Genomic DNA, 10,401 nt, shown 5'->3' with positions numbered 1-10,401 from the left:
TGTGCTCATGTGTGTGTGCTCATGTGTGTGTGCTCATGTGTGTGTGCTCATGTGTTCATGTGTGTGTGTTCATGTGCTCATGTGTGTGTGCTCATGTGTGTGTGTTCATGTGTGTGTGTTCATGTATTCATGTGTGTGTTCATGTGTTCATATGTGTGTGTTCATGTATTCATGTGTGTGTGCTCATGTGTTCATGTGTGTGTGTTTGTGTGTGTGTGTTCATGTGTGTGTGTGTGCTCATGTGTGTGTGCTCATGTGTGTTTGTTGAAGTGTGTGTGTGTTCATGTGTGTGTGCTCATGTGTGTGTATTCATGTGTGTGTGTTCATGTGTGTGTGTTCATGTGTGTGTGTGTTCATATGTGTGTGTGTTCATGTGTTCGTGTGTGTGCTCATGTGTGTGTGCTCATGTGTGTTTGTTGAAGTGTGTGTGTGTTCATGTGTGTGTGCTCATGTGTGTGTGTGCTCATGTGTGTGTATTCATGTGTGTGTGTTCATGTGTTCATGTGTGTGTGTTCATGTGTTCATGTGTGTGTGTCCAGTTCCTCTGGAGATGGGAGTTTTTCTGAGGGAACACCTGAACTACTGGTACAGTCTGAAGGCTTATTACCTGGCTAAAACCATGGCTGACGTCCCCTTCCAGGTAAATATTTCAAATAAATCCAGAACAGAGCAGTCGGCAGGAGGTCGTGTTTCTGGTGTTAAACGGGAAATTAACCGAGTTTGGAGTCAGCTGCGTGTTGCAATAAAAAGTTTAAAGTCGACCTTTTCTGCTGACTCCGATTTGAAACCGTCCAAACTAAACGTGGGCAAAGTTTCAGATCAAGAGGTGAACATATGTTGGAGTAATCCCAGGATGAGTCTGCAGAGGGCGCCATAGTTCCCCGATATGAAACCAAGAATTTCAACAGACGGCTTCAAGCCTCTCCGTAATCCTCTGAAACCTCTTACATAGACTCTCTTCTCCCAGACCTGGAGAGCAGCCCTCCCTCTGGCAGCCCTGCAGCGTTCTGTCCCCCTGAAGTATTCCATAGAGCTGACCAATCAGAAGAAAGTGGGGGGGCCTTAAAGAGACAGCAGCAGAGTATGAAATTAGGGTTTTTACTGACAGCAGTATCAGATAAATACGATCATGTAAAGCTGCTCTAAAGGTTTCAAAACATGGCTCAGGCGATCCCGTCTCTCCTCTGTAACGCCTCTGCAGACGGTACGGGGGAGGGGGGGGCGCCTCCACGACATACAGAACAGGGATGTAAATGTCACTTCTTTTGTCTCTTATTTTATGTTTTTTATGCAAGAAAGGTTTTCAAAGAGGTCATTAAGGTTAATTCTTCCAATCAGCAAAACAGGGAAACTGCTCCATCTTTGAAGGCCAGACTTAACTTGAGACATTATGTGGGAGAAAAAGAGAGGTTCATGTTCTGGTTACATTGATCCATGGTTACTTTAAACCAGGGGGGCTCAGTTTGACAAGAACTTCAGACTGTTTGAGTTGTGATGCTGGAGAATCGATGGGATGCTGGTTGCTGCCACTCATAGAGTGAATGTGATCTGATACATAAAACACAAATCATCAGCATACAGTGATAACTTGTAGGGAAATCACTTCATCTTGTTCCCCTGGTTCTCACCCTCACAAAGATTCTACAGTTTAGAGATCGGTCTACTGACCATCACAGCCAGTAAAACTCCAGTTTGATTTACTGACCTTAAAGTGTCTGCTGTCCTACAGGTAGTGTTCCCCGTGGTGTACTGCAGTATCGTGTACTGGATGACCGCTCAGCCTCCCGACGCCGGTCGCTTCTTCCTCTTCCTGTCTCTGGGGGTCCTGACCTCTCTGGTGGCTCAGAGTCTGGGTCTGCTGATCGGAGCTGCGTCCACCTCGCTGCAGGTCAGACCCTCTGAATTCAGGTTCTCAAAATGTTTGCTGCTTTAATACTTGAAGCACTCAGGTGTGTTTACCTGCAGACTGCACTCAGGTGTGTTTACCTGCAGACTGCACTCAGGTGTCATTACCTGCAGACTGCACTCAGGTGTCATTACCTGCAGACTGCACTCAGGTGTGTTTACCTGCAGACTGCACTCAGGTGTGTTTACCTGCAGACTGCACTCAGGTGTCATTACCTGCAGACTGCACTCAGGTGTCATTACCTGCAGACTGCACTCAGGTGTGTTTACCTGCAGACTGCACTCAGGTGTGTTTACCTGCAGACTGCACTCAGGTGTGTTTACCTGCAGACTGCACTCAGGTGTGTTTGACTCTACTGTTTCCTGCAGGTGGCAACGTTTGTGGGTCCGGTAACAGCGATCCCGGTTCTCCTGTTCTCTGGGTTCTTCGTCAGTTTCGACACCATACCCTGGTACCTGCAGTGGATGTCCTACATCTCCTACGTCAGGTGGGGGCGCTGTTTGTTACTGAGCACTGATCTCCAGTTTAACCTGATACTGCTGTCATGCTACTTTACACACACCACACAACTTCCATGTTATAGACATAAACAAACCGCTCCTACGAGATGCTCTGTGTTCACTGTGCTTGTTTACATCCAGGTGGTAGAGCCCCACCTAGTGGCAGGTGGCTGTGTTACGACTGACATCACAGATTATGGGAGTTACTCATTCTTCTTTAGCGGTTTATTTTGTGTTCTTGTGTTTGTTGAAATCTACAGTTTAAAGGCTTCATATGTGATTTTTCACACTTAAATGTAGAAATCAAGTCTATCCTCTGAAAATAACAGTCATGACTGTCTACAGTGGGTGTAACACCCGAGTCCCACTGTCTGTGATGTTTTCAGAGTTTTCAGAGTCCTATCTTCACTTTGTTTACATCGCCAGGACGGCCGGCTGACTCCTCCCCTCGTGTATAAAAGTTGTTTAATTGAGGGACTAGAGAAAAGAAGAATAACATACTGTACTCACTGCTTAACTGTGTTTCTAGATCACGCTCATTTCAGGTAAATTTACATGCAGTGTGAAGATACCAGCATAATAAAGATCACTAGCATTAGCATGCTAACACAACAATGCAGAGCGAGTTGTTTTGGTTTTAGTGCTGGTGCTCAAGGGCGACATCTGCTGGATCAAAAAATCACATATAAAGCCTTTAAGACACAAAGACATCTGAAAGAGACAAACTAGCGGCTTGACTCAGCAGCACGCTCAAACTCCTGAGTCCTGGGAGATGAACTTCCTGTTCTCTGAATGTGGTGTGTTTGTGGAGAGAGATGTAACAGCTGCTTGTGGTCATTCATTTTCCTCTAAATTCTCTCTGTAGGGATCCTTTCTTTCATAATGTCACACTCTGTCATACCCTCCTGATCCGACCTCCTGTGCCGTGTTTCAGGTACGGCTTTGAGGGCGTCATCCTGTCCATCTACGGCCTGGACCGGGAGGATCTGCACTGTGACGAAGACGACACCTGTCACTTCCAGAAGTCTGAGGCCATCTTGAAGGAGCTGGACATGCTGGACGCCAAACTTTACCTGGACTTCATCATCCTCGCCATCTTCTTCTTCTCTCTGAGGCTCATGGCGTACTTTGTGCTGCGCTACAAGATCAACGCTGAGAGGTAGACCAGGAGGAGGTCCAGCATTTAGACCAGGACAAACCGTTAGGCCAAAGTTAGCCTGTAGCTGTGGAGTTTGTCTACATGTGGACTGTGAATCGACTCTGGGCTGGCTGATAAAAACCGACACCAGGAAGAGACGAGACCAGGTTTGGACGAATGTTTAATGTCTCTGAGTGTCTTTAGAGGGGGTGAGGACACGTCCTGCAGGGACAGGAGCTGGTCTCCTGACTCCTGAAGGCTTAACTGTGCCACAGCCTGAAGGACCCCGACAACACGACACAAACAGCGCAACAAAACTGGAGAACAGAGTTTCCTTCAGAATAAAAGCCTCTGAGATTCAGTTTGTTTAAAAGTCTCAGGATGGAGACGACTTGTATGTTAAATTAGTAAATCTGTGAGCTGAGAACGCTGTGGACTCACAGACAGCGTGTAACTAAGACTGTTAACAATAAAGTAAAGACCAGAGAGTTTCCTGATGTTCAACTTTATTGACTCTTCTTTTCATTTATCTACATGGTTCACACATGGGGACACAAAGAGAAGACAGACCGGTGTGTGGGTACTCAGAGCTGACACACTGACTCAGTCTCACTTCTTAAAAGTAAAATATTATCCTGGATTAAACTTGTTTTATCTCATAAGCATCTTAAAGCCTATTCTCACAGAATCAGCATAACGTCTGTGTTCTGTGTGAATCGAGCGTAAAGTCAAGATCGCACCGGATTTGAGCGAGCACAGAGCTCCTCTGATGTCATCCAGTCTGAATCAGCCCACTAAGGCTTCAAGCCTAAACCATCAAATGATTGTCAGAAACGTCTCTTCCTTTAAATCTGGAGCCGTTCTCAAACCTCCTTTAAAAAGAATAATGAACTGACTAACACGCTGCATGTATGACAGCTTTTTGACCTCCAGATCTGCACACACTAAGCTGCCTCCTCCTCTCCTCTGGAGTCATCCCCCAGTCAGGGTCCGGGAGGCAGACACACTCTGTACTTATTAGAATACACTTAAAACTTTCATTTTTCATTAAGCTTATAGGTAGGGCTGGTGCAGGTATCATTATGTTACATTATTCCCGCGTCTGAGGCAGAAAGCAGATGACATAATACGACCTGAGCAAGAGCTGAATCTGCACGCTCTCTGGAGAATTAACATAAAGAAATCTGTGAAACTGAAACCGGGCGCTGAAAGAGGCTGAACAGAACACAGAACTGATGCAGAGTGAAAACTTTTAACAAACAATCCAAACTAATGTCATAAAATAAAAACTCTTGTTTAAACACTCGTTTAATGTCCCCACAGTAAAGCCGCGCTGCGTCCTCAGGTCTACGGGAAAGTTACATCACCAGAGCCCATTACTGAAGTCCCTCAGGTCAAAGGTCACTCTGGCCCGTCAACATGTGGGTCCCTGAGGCGTCCTTACATCAGACACTGTTTCCACTATTTCCCTCTGAAGCAAATTACCTTCAGAGCTGTTAACCAGTGAGACCAATCAGCCAGCAGACGCTCCGGTTCCACTGGTCCTCAGAGAGACCATAATGACCTCCCCTCAGACCCCCGCACATCGGACACACAGAAGCACAATGCTGTTTGTTTAATCTCACTTTAAAAAACATATTTTCTGCTTGTAGCTAAACTTGAATAATATGAATTTAACATAAAGATTCTCTTAAAGTGACGTTTTGGTGAAACTCTGTCATGGGGGGTAAGAAGTAGCGGGGGGTTTCTAAAAAGTTATCCCAGAAAGATATCCACTATAATGACACACAGTTGGATGGGACAGGGTTCAAAACAAAAGAATAAACTAGCTACTAACTACTAGAAAGTAGCTTCCTTTACTTTGCTGAAGGGAAACCAAAACACCGCTCCTGAGACGAGAAACTCAACTCCCAGGGAAACTCTCCCAAACTCACACAACAACACCTCTAGGCCAGGTTGGCAAAGAGGTGCCCCGAGAAAAACTGGAGGGCAAACCATGCATGCAGGTGTTAGTGGTGCTTCTGCAGAATCACACACTCGTACCCTTAAATTCCACCAGATGCATGAGTCTGTACTCCGCCATGCTGCGTCTCAGCACCGTCGCCGCTCAGCCTACCTACAGCGTACCAACAGAAGACCCTGTAGTTCTCCACAAGCTCAAAGGAAGAAGAAGAGAAGACTCTTCTCCACTTCTATATCATCACCAGGCATGTTAAAGGCCAATCCCAATACGATGGGCGAGCTAGTGGCGCTTAACCTACTATACTGGGAACGTAGCATAATGCTGTTTACAGAGCTAACGCCAGTGTCCATATGAGCCTGAAGCTGGGGAGAGTACCACACCTCAGGAAGACATCCTGCATGGTACTAGTGCCAAAGAACTCACACCCCAACCACTCTAACCACCACAGGCCGATGAAGACCCTGCAGTGGTCCTTTGTCGTTTTTGACTCCTGGTAAGGTCATCAATGGACCCGTGGCAGTTATCAGCCTGGCATCAGGCGGCTGTGTTGAACTCTAGCTTTCTTCAGGGATATAGTGTTGAAAGGAGGCAAACCGCCTGTGCACTTAGCTACCACTGATAATTATTTAAGTCACTTTCTAATTGATATTCTTTCAGCGCTTCAACTAACCACCACTTGCACATACGATGTGGTTTGTTAGCTCCGTGCACTTCACCGCTGTTTGCTGCCACTCTAGTCAATCTGTTAGTACGAATTTTCATGAAATTCATTTATCTTGGTAACTTCGTGAAATATATTATTCAAGTCTGCCTACCACGTGTTAACACTCCTACCTTTAGGTGTCTGAAGCTGTAACCTTATATGAGCGAAGCACCTAAGTAGTAGCAGATCTATATATGGAGAAGAGCCAACTATATGTTGTCAACAACTGTTTGCTAGACAGAGAGTCTACATCTGATACGTATACAAGTCAGTGTCATGTCATCTTCATTGATTTATGGTGATGCACCCAAATGGAAAGGAATTTGTGGGTTGCACCTTTTTGACAGAATATAAGCAGCACTGTGAACACTGTTACTTTGTCAGCACTTTGTCAGTCAAGTGATTTGGAAGCGTGCTTGTTTGATGAAGTTGTCTGACCTCGGCCGATTAAATGGTGTTATAATCTCCAGTCTGTTTCACGATTTCTTCATTAGATTTATACATTAGAAACAAACCCTACCTAACACAATCCTTCCGTTTCCACAGCGGGCGCCACAGTTCGTCTACGGAGCGTCCCAGAAGCACCACTAGACTCTGCTCCTTTTCAAATACGCTGAGAGTCTTTTTTTGACGGCGCTCACTACAAGCACACATCAAGCTGAACAGAGTAGAACAAAGTCAGACAAGGACACTCACAGAGCGTCCGGTCAATTTCAAAATAAAACACAACATACGGACTCCTGGTCGTATATTCCATCACACATCAACGTAACGTCAAAACAGAATAAACAACAAATCATCCTCAGAAAAACAAAGAAACATGTTGTTAGCATGTTCTCTTTATTCCTGCGTGATCTAGTAGTTCTCCTTCAATCTTGTAGTTCTCCTGTGATCTTGTAGTTCTCCTGTGATCTTGTAGTTCTCCTTCAATCTTGTAGTTCTCCTTCAATCTTGTAGTTCTCCTTCAATCTTGTAGTTCTCATTTGATCTTGTAGTTCTCCTGTGATCTTGTAGTTCTCCTTCAATCTTGTAGTTCTCCTTCAATCTTGTCTTTCTCATTTGATCTTGCAGTTCTCCTTCGATCTTGTAGTTCTCCTGTGATCTTGTAGTTCTCTCGTGATCTTGTAGTTCTCGCTAACGTTCCAGAATCAGATCCAGTGGGGCAGGGCCGGCACCGTCTGAAGGAGCAAAACATTGTGCTGATGGACTATGTGGAAATTGTACCTGCAAAATAAGATTTAAAAGCTGCAGATTTTTATTTCTCATTATTTTTTCTGTTACTATTTAATTTAAATGTTGTTTTTTTTACGGTCATGGTAACAGTTCTATTACTATAATTGATCTCTTTGGTTAGTAAACAGTCTGTCACACAGTGTTATTGTTAATGAACCAAACCTGAGCTCGAGGTCCGTCAGTCATTTGTGTCCCCTGGGGACCGGCGGTGACTGAGGTGGTGTGGCCTCGTCATGGAGATGTATAAAGCCTCAGGTTTGCTGCCGCCTCACATCAGTTGCTGCAGATGTCTGCAACAGATAGATAGATAGATAGATAGATAGATAGATAGATAGATAGATACTTTATTGATCCCGAGGGAAATTCAAACACAGCAGGTAACTAATGTTGTAGAGTGTGTAACCTGATGTGTGTGTGTGTGTCATTTAAAGATGTCAGTGCCGTGTGTGTGTCTGTTCTGTGGAGGCACAGAGTCAAAGGAAGCTCCGGGCTGTTTGTGAGACGTTCTTAATATATTTTCTTAATTCTTAAAATAATAATGCTTGAAGGCAAAAAGAAAGCAAATTCATTCGAGGTGAATAGATAGGAAGCAAGCTTTTTAATATATTTTGCAGATGGTTTGTTGCATCACAGTAAGAATGATGGTGAATTCAACTTTACATTACTTCATTTTTAGCACGTACATGTATGTAGGATCTTTGAAATACTTGTATTTCCTGTTAACTGCAATGTTGTACATGCTAATTGTTTTTGTCAACATATTTCTCATCGTGCTGATCTGTATGAACAGAAGTCTTCATGAACCCATGTACATCTTCCTGTGCAGCCTGTTTGTGAACGAGCTGTACGGCAGCACAGGTTTGTTTCCTCTCCTCCTGGTTCAGATTCTCTCAGACGTTCACACTGTGTCTGCTCCTCTCTGTTTCCTGCAGATCTTCTGCTTGTACACGTACGCTCAGGTGGAGTTCTGTAATCTAGCTGTCATGTCTTATGACAGGTATCTGGCTATCTGTTGCCCTCTGCAGTATAACACACTCATGACGTTTAACAGGGCAGTTACTTTAATAGCTGGGATGTGGATTTACTCCTATGTAAAATTCTTGATTACTTTATTTTTAACCATCACTTTGCCATTTTGTGGAAACATCATTAACAGTTTGTATTGTCACAACTATCTTGTCGTGAAGTTAGCTTGTTCTGACATTCAGGTGAATAACATTTATGGAATCTTTGGCTCAGTTCTGACTGTCTTAGTCCCCCTGCTGCCAATTCTTTTCTCTTACACTAAAATCTTGCAGGTGTGTTTCTCTGGTTCCCAACAGACCCGACGAAAAGCTATCAGCACCTGCACGCCTCACCTGGCCTCGCTCATCAACTTTTCTTTTGGTTGTATGTTTGAAATACTTCAGAGTAGATTTAATATGGCCAGCGTGCCGAGCATTGTACGCATCATTCTGTCTCTGTATTTCCTCCTCATTCAGCCGCTTCTGAACCCTGTCATGTACAGCATGCAGCTGTCAAGAATCCGAAACACATGTAAACATCTTCTGAGTTTTAAAATCAAGGCAGGATGTAAGTGTCAGAGCTAAAGGTAAAGACTATGTAATATCTTGAATAAAATGATAAAATCACTGCAGAAGAAGAGATTCATCAGCTCAAGTGAAGTGCAATAAAAGTGACTTTTAAAACGGAGAAATGGGACTGGAGGGCAGATTGAATATGTTCAACATATTTATTGTTTCCAAACCTCCTGAAACTTCAATGATTTATTTTTTAATGTGGTGTTGTAAATATGATATCCAATCATGTCACCTTACATCTATCAGGTTTTCATTGGATCAGTAAAGTCTTTACCAACTCTCTGTGTGCCTCGAGAAGTTCTGTCTGAGGATTTAAAAACTAACATGTAATTCAGGGCGCACTCACACGAGGCCCAGTTGTCAAAACAAAGTTACAACATGCTCAGGGGTAAATAAAGAGCAAGTGAATAAAGGCCACAATGTAAAGGATGACAAAAACAATGAATCACTTTTTATGACTTAATCACAAATTCATAACAAATATTATCTGAGGACACTTTACAAAGAGCAGGTCAAAGACCTCAGTCTGTGGTCGGAAAATGTCCAGAACTATTGGAGAAAAACCACAACACTGGTCCAGGAGGTGTGGATGAGATTTGCCTCAGGCTCTACAAATCGTTGAGCTGTCTTGGATGAAACACCTCTTTAGTGTCTTGTGGAGGTCTTGGACAGCGCTCGTGGAGTGGGAGACCTGGGACGTGGTTCTAGTTTTTCAAAAGGGGGGCCTGAGGGTGTGCCTAAATTATCTAGGTATCAGACACGTAGGGCCCTTGCATATAATAAGACGAAGAGAAGGCCACCAATCCAGCCAACTGATTAAAATATAAAAGGACATCATTTGGATAGGGGCTTTATAACAGCTACCAAAAGTAGTGGTACACCCAGGTGTCAGTTCAACGTTGGTATCAGCCATTATCGACCCTGTTCACATAAACATTGAAAGTGAAAGATTCAGCCACGTGCAGCTTACCCTGAACATTTCAGGTTTTCATGAGTTTTGCTAAGTGGTGCAAACGCTCCTATTTAGAAACCAATGTATCTAAAACCATGATGATCATTGATTTTAGGAGGAAGCCTTTAACTGTTACCCCCATATCAATGAATGGGCAGGCTGTTGAGGTGGTGAATCAGCTCAAATACTATAATTAAAGACAATCTCGCATGTGAAGCCAACACTGATGCTGTATGTGCAAAGACACATTAGCGTATGTATTTTGATCAATACTGTGGAATTTTAACGTCAATCGTTTATGAAAATGTTGAATTCTTGTTTATTGAGTCTGTTTTAACCTTCTCTTTTATCTGCTGATTTCAATCAATCAATTTTTATTTGTATAGCGTCAACTCATAACAAGTGTTATCTCAAGACACTTTACAA

General features: G+C 43.6%; 2 protein-coding genes across 5 annotated transcripts in view; both read left to right on the top strand.

The window, feature by feature from the left end:
• Nucleotides 1-4,035, top strand: part of abcg1 (ATP-binding cassette, sub-family G (WHITE), member 1) — a 27,398-nt gene extending 23,363 nt beyond the window's left edge. For 3 of the 4 annotated variants that reach the window (XM_065959985.1, XM_065959988.1, XM_065959986.1), the window contains 4 exons: nucleotides 540-640; nucleotides 1,730-1,888; nucleotides 2,275-2,393; nucleotides 3,341-4,035. In XM_065959985.1, the coding sequence (XP_065816057.1) occupies nucleotides 540-640; nucleotides 1,730-1,888; nucleotides 2,275-2,393; nucleotides 3,341-3,569 (608 nt within the window). In that variant the 3' untranslated portion in view covers nucleotides 3,570-4,035. The remainder of the gene's footprint in view (nucleotides 1-539; nucleotides 641-1,729; nucleotides 1,889-2,274; nucleotides 2,394-3,340) is intronic. The other variant, XM_065959987.1, reaches the window with a different exon arrangement.
• Nucleotides 4,036-7,743: 3,708 nt separating this feature from the next.
• LOC110002496 (olfactory receptor 4E2-like) lies at nucleotides 7,744-9,713 on the top strand. The gene has a single exon (XM_020658102.2). The coding sequence runs from the start codon at nucleotides 8,058-8,060 to the stop codon at nucleotides 9,030-9,032; it is 975 nt and encodes a 324-aa protein (XP_020513758.2). The 5' UTR covers nucleotides 7,744-8,057; the 3' UTR covers nucleotides 9,033-9,713.
• The last annotated feature ends 688 nt before the right edge of the window (nucleotides 9,714-10,401 follow it).

The sequence above is a fragment of the Labrus bergylta genome, chromosome 11 (assembly GCF_963930695.1).
Source record: "Labrus bergylta chromosome 11, fLabBer1.1, whole genome shotgun sequence".
NCBI lineage: Eukaryota > Metazoa > Chordata > Actinopteri > Labriformes > Labridae > Labrus > Labrus bergylta.
This window is presented reverse-complemented; position numbering and strand designations above follow the sequence as displayed.

Coding starts and splice junctions, on each gene's coding strand:
- LOC110002496 (XM_020658102.2), top strand. CDS start 8,058: ATGGTTTGTTGCATCACAGTAAGAATGATGGTGAATTCAACTTTACAT.